This window comes from Opisthorchis viverrini (genome assembly GCF_000715545.1).
Source record: "Opisthorchis viverrini unplaced genomic scaffold opera_v5_307, whole genome shotgun sequence".
NCBI lineage: Eukaryota > Metazoa > Platyhelminthes > Trematoda > Opisthorchiida > Opisthorchiidae > Opisthorchis > Opisthorchis viverrini.
Genome location: NW_008751958.1, coordinates 190,711 through 204,673, shown reverse-complemented (window position 1 = coordinate 204,673; position 13,963 = coordinate 190,711). Strand labels below are relative to the sequence as shown.

At 42.7% G+C, this 13,963-nt stretch overlaps 2 protein-coding genes across 2 annotated transcripts in view; one reads left to right on the top strand and one right to left on the bottom strand.

Annotated features, from left to right (window-relative positions):
* T265_09731 (hypothetical protein) overlaps window positions 1-323 on the top strand; it is a gene marked incomplete at both ends in the record, with an annotated part of 4,516 nt that extends 4,193 nt beyond the window's left edge. Inside the window, one exon of the mRNA XM_009175896.1 lies at window positions 69-323. Coding sequence (XP_009174160.1) covers window positions 69-323 — 255 coding nt within the window. The remainder of the gene's footprint in view (window positions 1-68) is intronic.
* A 5,776-nt stretch (window positions 324-6,099) lies between these two features.
* Window positions 6,100-13,963, bottom strand: part of T265_09730 (hypothetical protein) — a gene marked incomplete at both ends in the record, with an annotated part of 48,914 nt that continues 41,050 nt past the window's right edge. Inside the window, 2 exons of the mRNA XM_009175895.1 lie at window positions 6,100-6,975; window positions 10,301-10,461. Coding sequence (XP_009174159.1) covers window positions 6,687-6,975; window positions 10,301-10,461 — 450 coding nt within the window. The remainder of the gene's footprint in view (window positions 6,976-10,300; window positions 10,462-13,963) is intronic.

Here is a 13,963-nt window from a genome sequence, read left to right as displayed (position 1 = left end):
GGTCCAGTCTCTTCGTGACAGCTTCGGTTACTACAGACAATACAGCTTTTTGCCGCGTGCTAGCCCAGTGCGAGGCATTGAAGGGGTCACTCCGTATGTTCTGTTTACGCTTACATTGCATTCCAACGGCATCCTTTCTCAACCATTCACAGTCGCGTAGGGATATCTCAACGGCTTTTCATCGGATGGCACGAAGGCTGAACCTACGTTTATCCGGTTACCCGTTGTGTTGGGCGAACTCGGGTACTTTTTTCGTCTCTTCCAAAGGATCCACGGACTGCAATGAAAGCCACATGTCGTTAAATAATGCGACAAAAGGCTGAAAGCAGATTTGCTGCGGCAGCTCCGGGAGACTCGTACTAGGGCGACAAACGTCGATATTCAAATGAATGTTGATGGTATTCGGACTTACAACAACCCGCATACCCAACTATGGCCCATACTTTAGTGCAAAATCTTCCCTTTACTTGATCAGCCTTTCATCACTGATAAAGATAGTGGTGAGAACAAGCCGAATGATGTTCAACAGCTGATGTCTGACAGAGTCACTGAGTGGCCGGACGTCCGCGAAGTTTACCACATTCACACCCTCCGTGTTTCATGTTCCGCTTGCGACAGCCCTGTTAAGACATTTCTGAAGCAAGTGAAGGGACATGCAGGATATTACGGCCGTGATTATTGCACACAAAAGGGCATGTGAATCGGTAAACGAATGACTTTCCCTCGTTAACAGTCCCATTACTTCTTGACTCTGATTTCCGCACCCGAAAGCAAAACAAGCACCATACAGGTGCCAGTCCGATGGGCAGCTGAATTTCCCCATGATTGACGGTATTCCACCAGATTACGTGCAGTGTCTCTTGGTTTGGTGCCAAAATTATCAATCTTACCCAGCTATGCCTACTAGGCACAAGGCTAGGATTCATTCGGAGTACTGGAACTTCTGAATGATGCAACTGCGCAACATAGTGTGGTACTAAGTGCAGATCTTCCTCAAAAACTTTGAGGTATGGTGGACCTGATTCGGCCGAAGGCTTTTGAGCTAGGACAGTTCCTTCTGTACATAGGACCAGTTGTGCTACTAGATATTTTACATCCTGACGTTAACGAATGCTTCATGTGTTGTTCTGTAAGCACTTTTACAGTCTGTTCACCTTTTTCCGCTACACTATGCTGAACTTTTAATTGATGTTTCAAAATGTGCTGCCGCTTTTGGACCAAACCACTTGAATTAAAACGGTGGGTTTATCGATCATATTGTGATGGTTTCATTAAAAAGAAACAGCTGTCATCTAATTTTACAGACGGATCGGATCATGGTTTCAGTGGTGATACCATTTTGATTGCAAACGCAGTAATGAGCCCACTGGCTCCAAAACACTGAACGTTCCTCCCGCAACTGCTAACTTTTCAATCTGATTATTACATACATATCTTTAGATGTACCAATCCTACGGCCCCAGACAGCTGTATCATTCCCGATTCTGATGCAACACCAGTCCCGGGCGATGCACCGCTGATAGGTGGAACGTGCATTTCATTTTGTTGCAACCATCTTAATCCTGTCAGTATTTCAGCAGCTTCGCTGACAGCAAATAGTTGATGACTGAATATGACATAAACTGAGACTATTGGGTAAATAGAAAGTAACAAAACTGTGCAGCCTCAACTCAGAAACCTGAAGATTTTCTCGAAGGATTCATTTCGCTCTGATGGTGAAAACAGCTGTGAGTGATGAATGAAGCTAACAGAATGAAAGAGGGAGCGGTTAAACTAGACACTGAAAGGAACTAAGGACCCACCGTACAGATTCTACCAGAGATTAATATTAGACAAGCTGTTTCAAGAAGATAAAAACAAACAAACAAATGGAAAAACCCACACACTTCTACCAAAATAAATAAATATGGCAGGTTCCAACGAGACATACCCATCTAATGTTTACTTTACCTTCCACAGAATTTTGTCTATCTCGCCCAGTTAGTGTTTTTTTTATTAAACGCCGCAGTATGTTTTGAATTCCGTTTTATTTTGTGAGCCTCAACTTCACAGACGAGAGTGTTAAATTTGCTCCTGGAGAAGACATTTATCAAACGTATCATTTTTAATTTAACTCGAAGACAGGGCTCTGGAAAAGTAACTGAGTGTTATCATATTTTGGGAAACATCAGGACAGCCAAACGAAAGAGATTTCTAGATGCGAACAGTAAATTTACTTTCATCAAATTTAAAACTGAAACTTTCCAGGGTCATGCAATAGAGGCAAGGGAATGTGCCTAGAGAATTAACGCCGAATAACATCACAGTTGAAATAGTGGATTCAGTGGTGTCAGCTGGAAGATGGTTTGATGGTTTTAACCGGGAACTTTTTTGCACAACTCTCAGTTCGTTGGTCTTTGATCAACACATTTTCATACAAGACCAAGAGGTGAGATTGCCATGAAGGTTTTCAAAATCTCTACTCACTGGAAAAGTAAGGAGTCAAATCTAATCGAGTAATGAAGGTGACAGATTGAAAGATGTTACTGGGCGGTAGTGCGTTCTTACATAAGCATTCATGGAAGAAGCACAACTGTTCAGTCACTCAAAAGTATAACGCAATCCCTTGACCACCTTCGCAAGAATGTGACTTCCCCCATTATCTCTCCAATGTCACGCACCCTATTTGCTGCTCTTACAACCTATCAGTTACATAACCCACTTATTTGACACTTTTCAGACGTCTTATTATTGAGTTACTTTATCTCCTCATTTTTGTGGAAGTTTTTTCCGGATTTCAGGATTCTCCTTCATGGTATTCATTTAGTGGCCTGTGATGATCTCCCCGTTTGCGCCACATGGCTATCAGCTTTGTCAATGGGGTTGAGCTATTTGTCTTCCACAGCCTATATCACATAAAAACGGCTTGCCTTGAAGCAAAATTGAGCTTGCGCTGTGAAACGCGTCACTTCACAGTTAAACCATAAATCAATCCGTACCACTTACAAGATTAGTAGAAGTAAGCAAATCACCATGTCGCAATCCTTACAACTTGCACCTTCTGCTGAGCCACATGGCCATGAGATAATACATACAAAAGACGGATGTAACCGGATGGAGTGTGAGCAAAGCAGCACAAAACTGTCTGTATACCTTGAACACCTTAGGTTTTCCTAGGGAAAATTTTCACGCTGGAGTTAAAAGACTGTAGCAAAAAACCAACGCACGTCACAACGAAGTAGCCGTGATTTGGCCTCGCTGACAACAAGACAGCTGGGGGCCACATGCTACCCGGTTGGCCCCAACCAATCAACTAGAACCTCGGAAACTAACTATCAGCAAAGCGCTACTGAACTGGCTTGTGGACGTTTTTCTTGCGTAATACATGTCTAACCCGAAACCCACATCCCGTTGACCTATTTGTGTTCGTATTTTTACACTTATTTTAATGCTGTTAGTACACAGGGCCACGAGGAGTGTAGATATGCATTTCAACTAACGGCTTACAAAACTCAATGAAGTGCTAACATCTCGATAAGGTTGTTTCTATATGCGATACACAAAGCGTACTTAGTTTCTATGATGAAACTGCTGTAAAGTTTCGTGCCCCATATTTGTTTGAAATTATGACCACTGTGGAACCAAATTCCCGGGGTTAACATGTAGTATTCAGTCACTTAGATGCTGTCTTGGCCTATTTTGTCCAGTTTTAAGCGGACAGGCGGTGCTCAGCTTTTTATATTACAACAGAACTTCTTATAATGGGCTTACTTGTTCCACTCGCAGACAAGAACTCTTTTTGCGGGGTTGTCGTGATTCGTGTTCACCAACAAGACATCAACTCAAGATCAATAAACTTAACGGGTCAGAATGCTCACTAAGGATGCCTCTTCGAATGGTGACGAAACGTTTGCAAACCTAGCTTGTTACCTAGCTCGACGAACAGATCAACAACCACCTGGTTAATTATCCTGATTAATTACCCGAGCTACCAATTACCAAAATGCTTTTTGTGTTTCAGCAATCTATTTTTGCATCCAGCAGAATATGAAAGTATATTAAACCGTTCCACAGTGATGACCTTCATACGCATACTCTTTGATGCCAGTGTGTGGAATATAGTAAACGTGCTGCTCATAGTTTAACTAGTAGTATATAAGCATTTCTACCCCGATTTCTACACGTCTTAGAGGTCGTGGTAATAACATCAACCCAAGTTAAGTTTGCTGGATTGCATAGGCTTATTGCAACAACCTCAGCCTTTACTCAAGACCGCTTTTGGATGTACTTTGAAAGCCTGCATGGAACCCGAAGAAAATTTGCTTGTCAATTATCCTTTCAGTGAAATTGTGGGGATATTCTAACATATCTAAGTCAATCAGCAAAATTCTTCGAGTTCTTCAGTTGTGTTTGGCTGCAAACCAAACCCCAAATGAGACGCAATATTTCGACTGCCAATGACCCTCCGTGTTGTCTGTTTAGATTTTATTCACAAGTTCAAAACATTGGCTTCCTTATAAATTAATCATCTATGGGACACCTGAGCTCTTCACCCGACTGCACTACCAACCCAGATTCCGCAGACACTGTCCAGAGCCGTACCTATGCTTCTGAGTGACCCATCGGCTTGTCACACCTACACTGATTGTTTTTAACAATTTATACTACTGCAGTTAGGGATTCTAGTTTACAATTTTATCCGAATGAATGCAGTTTACTTCCATCACTTCGCTCCTGCGGTGTGTATATTTGAAGACATCTTCTGCTAGGCTTTTGAACTAGGTAAACTCGTTTAGTAGTGCATGCACTTCTCCTCGGAATCTGTGATACCTTTAAATCCCCGGTCACCGGAGTGCTGCGTTGATGAAAAGTGTTCCCTGTAATACGTGTCAGTGGAATAGGCTGGTCCGGCTATCAACGTACCCATTAGCTGAATGCATGAGTTTTTTTCTTACCTCAACACGCTGAGACAGCTCCTGAATAGTGGACTGAATACCCACCTGGTAGGTTATTCACATGGGAACTGAAGTTAAACAGACCACCTGCATTTAGTGAATACGAGGAATCTCAGTCGAGATCCAGACGGATCAATCTGCTGTAGTGTGCTTTTACTGAATCTTCAATCTACAGTCTGCCTTGCCGATACTCATGAGATCGATATACAGTCTCTTTGCAGACAACACCCCTCGTAAGCGTGGTGTGAGCTGATATTGTGGTGGGTGCATGCTGCTCCATTTTCTACGGCAAAAGGTAAGAATAAAAATGAAAATAGTACTGAATCTTTTGGGATTTGTAAAAACACTCCGAGTCGAGTTTCTTCAAGTCACCTCAACATCCAGTGATCACCCAGCACACAATGAAACAAACGATCCAAAGGGATTTCGACTGTAACAGGACACCATTGTTTAGTTCGATCAGTTCAGCTGAAACAGTTCAACCCGTTGGCTCATTTGGACCAAACTACGCAACTTGACGTGGCAAAATCAGAAGATACTCTATTCACTTGATCAAATACAGCACCAGACCCAGTATGTTTCAAACGCCTGTACGGAGATGTCACCCCACTCTTGTACGTACTAACAGTTCAGTGGCTTGTGGACTTTGTTCACAAGTAATGCAAAGATATTTCCGCCGTTTGAAGGGGACAAGATCTTGAGGGAGATTGTTATGGAGGACCAATTTGCTGAGTAGCCAGCTAGAGAGAGGCTCCTAAGTTTGCCGAAGAGACTAAGACTTTCCTGTCGAAGAAAAAAGAATTACTAAGAAGAGAATGATGCCTCAGTGATATTAATACTCCAGTGCTTGTTCAATCAAAGCGTACCGATTTGTCTCAGCTGTCAAGATACACCTAATTTTAGTGCGCATCACTACCATCATCCAAATGGAATACGGCCAAATGGAAAACTGGAATCAAGGGAAGTACAATTAAAAATAATAATGACAACGTTCTACGATGTAATATTTTGAAATTCCAGTTCTAGACAGGATCAATAGTCCATACCGAAAGCGCACACCATATCTACTTGCAGCCAGTTTTGAAGTTTCTTGGGAGAGAGCGATCTAAGATGAATGCGTATACTCAGAAAAAACACGGTAAATTGGGCTTTCTCACTACGGATGGATAGATATGCTCCTCACTCCCCTTTTTCTATCATCAATCAAGAGTGTGGGATAATCTGTGATCTTAGTTTGCAATACAATCAAAAACAAACCGAATACGTGGTTGCACAGCTATCACACGTGTGTTTGCATGTGAATGTTTTGATTCATGGAAAAAATACAATCTTTGGTAATCCAGAACACAAGTGTTCTTTGTATGGACTAGTTCACGAGTGTAACCGAGAAAATGGAGCAAGGGAATAAGAACGGCCAACCAGAACGGATTAAATGCTACACTCAAAGTTCTGCGGATCAGATGGAAACAGGTGCTCGCGTGTTTTGATTTGGAGGTGTGTTGAGCTGAATGAAACCACAACCTGAGGCCTATTCGAAGTAGTCACGAGAGGGGGCATAAACAACCGCACAGACCAGGTTACAAATTTCAACCGATTGCTAGAGGACAGGAAGGATGAAATTGGATCAAGAGGATTTAAACAAAAATGACCAATCCAAAACAAGGGAAAACCCAAGCAGTTACAAAAGCCACGGTTGTAGAACACGGTTGAAAATAACAGCGTGATGTTTCAGAGGGGCTGAGTGGATTAAGGTCACAGCAACTGGGTGCACATTTCTGCACCAGTGAAGTTTACACAGCCGCGCAGTTCACATCCTGTTCGGTGTCGAACGAAGCTGGACTCATTTAGAAACGTTTTCTGGCAAGCTCGGCACTGCAGAAGTTCCATTCCGTGCTGACGTTGCTGATGACGCTTCAGCGAAGTTGAGTAGGGGAATTGTGCAGAACAAAGATTGCATGCATAGGGACGTTCTTTGGTGTGGATGCGTAGGTGCCGACTGTAGTTACTAGGTTGAATGAATTCTTTTCCGCATGTTTCGCAACTGGAAAGGTAACAGATGAAAAAAGGGAATAGAAGTCAGTATTTTCCAAAAAAAGATAATTTCAAGTTTATTTAACAATCTCAGCTAGGAAAACACTTTACTTGGATCATTGTTTAATCAGATGGCCGGCGTACCGCTCAGATCAAGTCGGCGCGACTCGCCATTAATGACGGGGATCATGTGATCCACACTACGTCTAGTCGAAGAGGCTGCAAGATCTGGTTGCAAACCGATGTGAATGGCGTCTCTGGTGTCAATTTCTATCCATCCAGATTGCTCGAATCAGTGTCTGGAGGGGTATTCACATCGGAATGATTGTGGTAGACTAGCATTAAGTGCCTTCCTCATGCACTTTTGTTCTTTACTTCACAATAAGGCCCCCAAATAAGTGACGATTGTGGGACAGTAAAGCATCAGTGTGATACACCGAAACAGAACGCCGCGGTATCAATCCAATTCTTGTTTTACTGAGGTTGAGACTGAGAGGCCAAATTTGCGTAACCTTGATCAGTGCATTCACCACCTGTCCTAAGTTCCACAGAGCACCAAAAGATACCTCCACATGGTGCGTGATGATAGGACTCACATACGACTAAGCAGGCCTTGCAGTATATGGGACTGATTGATGAATGGAATTGTGCAGGTGTGATGAAATTCTGAGGTAAAGCCATTGTCAGCTCCATCCGTCTATTGTGTCTATTGATAGGTGTGTGCTTGGATCCATATCCCAAATTTCCAAAATCCCCTTTTCCTTCTACATCAGTTATCATCTTAAAATCGATATGAACAGGCCTTATCTCTTTGAACAAACTCATTAGCGGATCGTTCTAATCCCATCCAAATGAGAAAGTGGCATTCACCTTTTACCCATTCCATGTGTGCCAAATTTATTTCTCACTTGTATTACTTCATATCAGTCGTGCAGTAGGATTCAAACGAGGAGCTACTGGTCTTCCTTCAATTGAATGCACATCGACGTGGAAGAGAGTAGGGCTCGTACTTGAATGTGACAACTAACAAGTTTTGCTTCACTTAGTAACCTTCAGATCCACATAGCTCTTTCTTGTACAGCTCTTATCTTGTCCTGGACTTAGTTATTCTGGTGATTCCACACTAAAGGTGAGAAGCACTAGACTCGGATTCCCCTCTTTTTGGAGCACATCGACAGCGCACTTCATTGACTGCTCTTGGGTTTTAAAACCAGACATCTGACATGCGCACGAACAAGTGGTCATTACTTCACCGGCTTATATTGGATCTGAATGATCATGTGTGAACAGGTGGAACGTTGACCACTGTGACTGGTTTATCCGACATATCAAATGCCGACCCAATTACTGTCCTGGTAATGTCTATCGACTTACCAGTCTGCGGAGACATCCCAGTCTAACCTGTGCTGATGCAGCAATGGCAACATGTCTATCTAGCATTGTTGGATGTCTTGTTTTTCGAAAGCTGGTGTGGCCAAAGATATACACCGTCGATGAGCGCTAATAAAACGGAAACTCGAGTACAGTGCCATCTGGCGTGGATTTACCAGAATAATTGAGCCCGTACAAGAAGAATGTTCAAGCAAAAGTGGGTGTGGATTCTACAAACCCAGTGACCACCTACTCACAACTTAATTATGGTAACCTATAATAAACAAGTTTGCGGTGTGCAGGGAGGTTAAGCTCTTTTGGGCAGCGCTCAATTGGCAGGAGCGTTTGTAAATGAAAGGAAGAAGGCTTTCACTGCGGAGTTCTGGTTCCAAATTGCTGCACACAACGATATCATCCCCGTAAACGGCAACATTCTGGAGTTCCTTCGTTAAACGAGGCATCAAGTGCCCCAGACAAACCAAACGGCATTCTTCTAAATTGATATTGGGTGTCCCCAAACACAAACGCCGGTCCTCTGACTTGATAGGTAGTTGCCAGTATCCAGAACGCAAGTCGAACACATTGAAATATTGGGAAGGTTGGGGGGAATAAAAAGTCTCCGCAACCGTAGGCACAGCTACAAACCGATTCACGGTCAGTTCATTCAAGCGCGGGAAATCCACGCAAAACCTGTATTTTCTGTTCGCCTTTCTTACAAGCTTAACCAGGGAGTTATACACACCATGGGCTTCTTCTTCTACTGATATTCCTAATATGATTCCAGTCGACCACGTGTATGTACTAATGAAACACAGCTGAAATTACGTTGTAACCGTCATTAGTGATACTTAGGCAATGTTTGGGTGCAAACATACTCGGAACACATATCATGGACGATAAATGCTGTCCGCGGAAAAATTTTGGATCGCAACATTTGGTTTTAATTTTTAACTGGTTCTTAGAAAGAAGACTTAAATCACCCCCATTTTTGCCAGATCCTCATCTAAGAGGTCTTTTGTGACTTTTACTGAGGATCTAAGTACACACAATGCGAACAAAGACACAGTACATGGAGGGGAAACGAAACGGCGACCTCTAGCTCACCGGATGAGTGCTCCACCAGCTCAGGTACCATTAACGCTACCCCACGTCACACACGTGCACTTTAACTCACACTGGTTCGCTACACCTCTGCCACTGATGCCCGTCAGCCAACTTAGCGAACCCTTCGTATGATTTCTACAATGAGTTGGACATTGATATCATTCAGATAACCAGACAGCGTGATTTTGAATAAGTCCAGGAGAGACGATGATTTGAACACAGAAAGAAAATGAAAAGACAGAGTCCTTGGATGTTGCTTTTGTCTACGTGATATAATTCCAAAGAGGAATAATTTGCGCTTACTTAACAAACGCTGTTCCTGCCCATGAGAGATTCGTGATCCTGACCTCATAACCTTTGTGTGTGGAAAGTCACATTCCCACTGTCTCGTCAGCTGGTGACGAAAGACTTGCAACCTTATTGCTCAGTCCCGCGAATTGGCCAAAAGGCCAACAAGCTATCTTGACATGGAAACTAGCACAGAATTCCGGCGCACAGAAAGATTTCCATATTTCAACCATTTGTCTGTTTGTACCAGTGCGACTGAAGTAGTCTAACCTAGCTGAAGGCATGGGTAAAGGATATCGGCCGCGACATGCTATGCGCCGGTCTTCGAATTACGGCACCGAAATATGACAGCCACCTGATAAACAGTCCCGTAACGGTAGTATATTTGACACGTTTTATGCATGAGCAACAGGGGTGGGAGCCACCGACCTAGATCGAATACCGACGACAAAGCCAGGACGGCAGCTTGGATGACTGTTTAGCCAAATAGGCTGCTAGGAGTAATATACAACCCTTAATTTTATTAAAAAAAACACAGATTCAATATAATGACTACACAAAACCTCGCTCACCGGAATTGCATCTCTTTTGTGTGCACCTTGGTGTGCATGCGAAAATTACTCGCGTTGCTGAACTTCTTGTCACACAGTGGGCAGTTATACGGTGTCTCCCCAGTGTGAATACGGATGTGGGCGTAAAATCCGCTTACGTGTCTGAAGGCTTTGCCACAAACCTGTCGTAAGAGGGTATCATACGCACATGCGTTCAGCAAAAGTAAGTGGAATCAAGAAGTGTGGTTGAATGGATAAGAGTGTGTAATTTACATTGGGCATTTGGATACCGAAAGTGGTGGAGAGAAAATTATGCTACACATTTCCCACCGCACTAATACATTGTGACTGTCAATCACAGCCTTTCGTGTTTACACGCTGTTAAAGGCCTGGGAACCACCCAATCCTAGCTGTTGTGTCGCTGCACCGAAAATTCGTTTTAGGAAGGGCGCAACTCCGCTGCTGAATATTCTAAGAACCGGGTCAACGCGTTCTTGACTCTGATGATTACAACTCAGATGCGTCTCCTAATGGGGCATGTTACACAGTTCAGGCCTACCGGAAGCACCATACAAAATTGAGACATATTTAGCATCCAAGTTTATTCTTCCATTCGCTTTGAGTCTTTCGAATAAATTACACGGCACTGAAGCATCGGCGTTGAAGACTGATGTACTGTCGAAGATGATGGTGATGAACATGATGATGTTTGTGATCAATCGGGAGGAAATGGTAGGTGCACCACTCACGAGCTAACCCTCATTGGGGTAGTCAAAAGTGAAAAGTCTTTTGCTGGGTAACTGACGCAGATTCTAGCGAGAAAAAAAGCAACTGAGAGAATTTTGTTAAAAACACAAAGTAATTGCTGAATATTGAACGATTCTATAATAAACCGAGGTCTTTTCAGGGTAGGGCTACTATATGATAAAGCAAGTAGTCCCGTTGATCAAAAGGGAAAGTATGGCGAAATATTCCCGTGGGGATGACTGGGAAGAAAATTGAATTAAGAGTAACGAGCCCACAGGTGTTAAGTGCCGTCGAAAAATAAAAATCCAGGATGTGATTGTAATCAAGCGTTTGTTTGCAGGGAAAGTTACTCTGTTGTGATGTTTAAATACAAAATTGAGGTTAGAATCAGACAGAGCATATCTAGTACTGCAGTAATGCTATACTAATTCCGAAAAACGTGCAAGTTACTCCACGTATAGATAAGGTGAATCAATGGGATCTCATTGGGGATATTGGCATCTTTTCTTTGTGGAAACCACTACGGAACCAAAAAAGTACACCTGAATCCGCAAGTTGTGAAGCTCGCCAGTGCCACTCATCGGGTGACTAACATGATGTATGACTACGGTTCATAACTGAACCGCTACTGCTTCGGTGTAGCGTAAAGAGTTGTTTCAACCACTCTTAGGTAGATCCAACGTGCTACCTGGTTAGTAAATTGCCAGCTGAGTGTACTCGCAGGGTGAATATTTGATCGATATATTCAGGTGGACCAAAAGCCGTATACTAACAAACAACAGTACCAGAAAGGTATATGGAGCACCCCAAGGGAGTTCGGTCTGCCTAAGTGGCGTTTAAAGAGCAAATGGGATGTTTCAACTTTTTTCCATACCGAAGAGTAGCTGGTCCGTTAGAGAAATTGATTCTACCAGATGGGTGAGACGGCAGAAGCGACTCAATCGACAGGAACGCTAGTGCTGACATTAATACTTCACTACTGTACAGCCAGAGAAGAGTAATTTCTAACTACTTTAAAATGAATACATACTGGATTCTATGTATGAATCTGCAGCGAACCACCAGCTTTTGTTCTGGTGCTCAAACTAGCTGCCATGCTTTGATTCCTGGTTACTTACGAGTAGTTTAACAAGAAAACAATTGTCAAGTCCGGCGGTTGTTTATGCTGTGGCTTGTGCAACATACAGGTAATAAACGGAATCCCGGTTGACAACTACACGATAGGTTGTAGGGTATTGGATCATCTCTCTGACATGCTAGGCGAGGACCTCCGTGGTCAGGTTAACAATAGCACACGTGCGATTACCACGAGACTGAGCAACCTGTAGACTGCGCCTACGATTGCATTCAATGAGCATTAAAAATATCCAGTAGAATGCAATGTAATAACCAACTTCCACAAAATACAACGATTCTTCGTAGTCCGGAAACAACGACGTCATAAGGAGTACCACTGTTTTCACTGTTTAGCTCCATTTGGATCCGAAACTAAATCAACCTCAATGTGACAGAGTTTTGGTAATGGCTAACAAAATGTTCCACCAGCCACAAAGTCCTTAAGTTGGCTTGCTAGTTAGTTTTCCACAATTCCTAGAAGTGCTTTTATTGAAGTTCATCTTCTGAATTAAGTCTACCCACTTGGCTTTGACCCCCAAATTTCAGGCTTCCCGTAAACCTCTGCAACACGGGCTACATATCCTTCTGGACATCTCGATACAGCGGTTGGTAGTTCGCTATCGCGAAATTGTGTCCCAAAATTCTATGTATGCCGCGTGCAAGCTCTTGAGTACTGAGATATATTTCACCGTCCTTGGTGAGTCATGGTATACTTCATGTAAATTTATCATCACCAGAAAAGGAAAAGCGGTTCTGAGCACAAAAGAAGGATTGTTTTTGAAAATGCACCTTCTCAAGGTTTGGCTCAGTGTTTGATGTGGCGTTTGGAATTATCAGTGAAGTATCTAGAAGGGAAACATTCTTCCTAACAAATCAGTACAACATGTGACAACGTAAAGTGTACTGGAATTTCTTCATTTTATCTCACGGAATGTTGCCGAATTCCTGCACGCAAGTCATTCTAATCCACAAGCCTCCAGCCGCATCTCAGGATGTTGGTTAAATAGACCTGGTTGATGTGAAAGGTCTATGAATTTTACCAATACCTTTAGGAGAACCTCGCTACCTATGTGCGACATGGTATAACTATCCCAAATTTACCATCGGTTGAAAGTTCAAATGACAATAATATTGCACTGTTTCATTCACCGCGGTAATCCCGGCGTAACACCACACTTTTTCACGTTCGATTTCGACCCATCGGAAGAAGCTGAATCAAATAACTAGAATCACCCTACGTTGTACGCGGCGTGAAGATGACGACGGTCAGTTTGTTCATTTAGAAAAAGCTATTATATCACGCTTGAATGCTTACTTGAATGATAAAGTTCACTCCATGAGTGAGACGGAAGATAAATCAGTTATTCGCGCGTCGATACCTCTGAATCAAGTCTAAAAATTCACTTTCAGCAACGTACAAATGACACACAGTCAAAGATTTCTTCCGTTTTTTGAAGCCATTAACACTACACGATGAGAAAACAAACTGCAAGCTCATCACAGAATGGTGCCATTCACAGTGAGAGATACTGCAACTTATGGCATGGAAAATTCCGTGTTGTTGCCCCTTATCTACACATGTCATCTGTAAATGCAGTCCGCACACAGTGGGAGATACGTGGAGCGGAGGTTCAAGGGACAACTTCCGTTAACCAGTACTTCCAATGGCTCTTTTTTAATCGAAAATCCATCTCTATTATTTACCTGTGATCGTGAAAACATACGGCAAAAATATAGCAAAAATTGGATCCAGAACTGTTGGAGGATGAATCGATTGATTATATATATATATATATATATATATATATATATATGAAAACA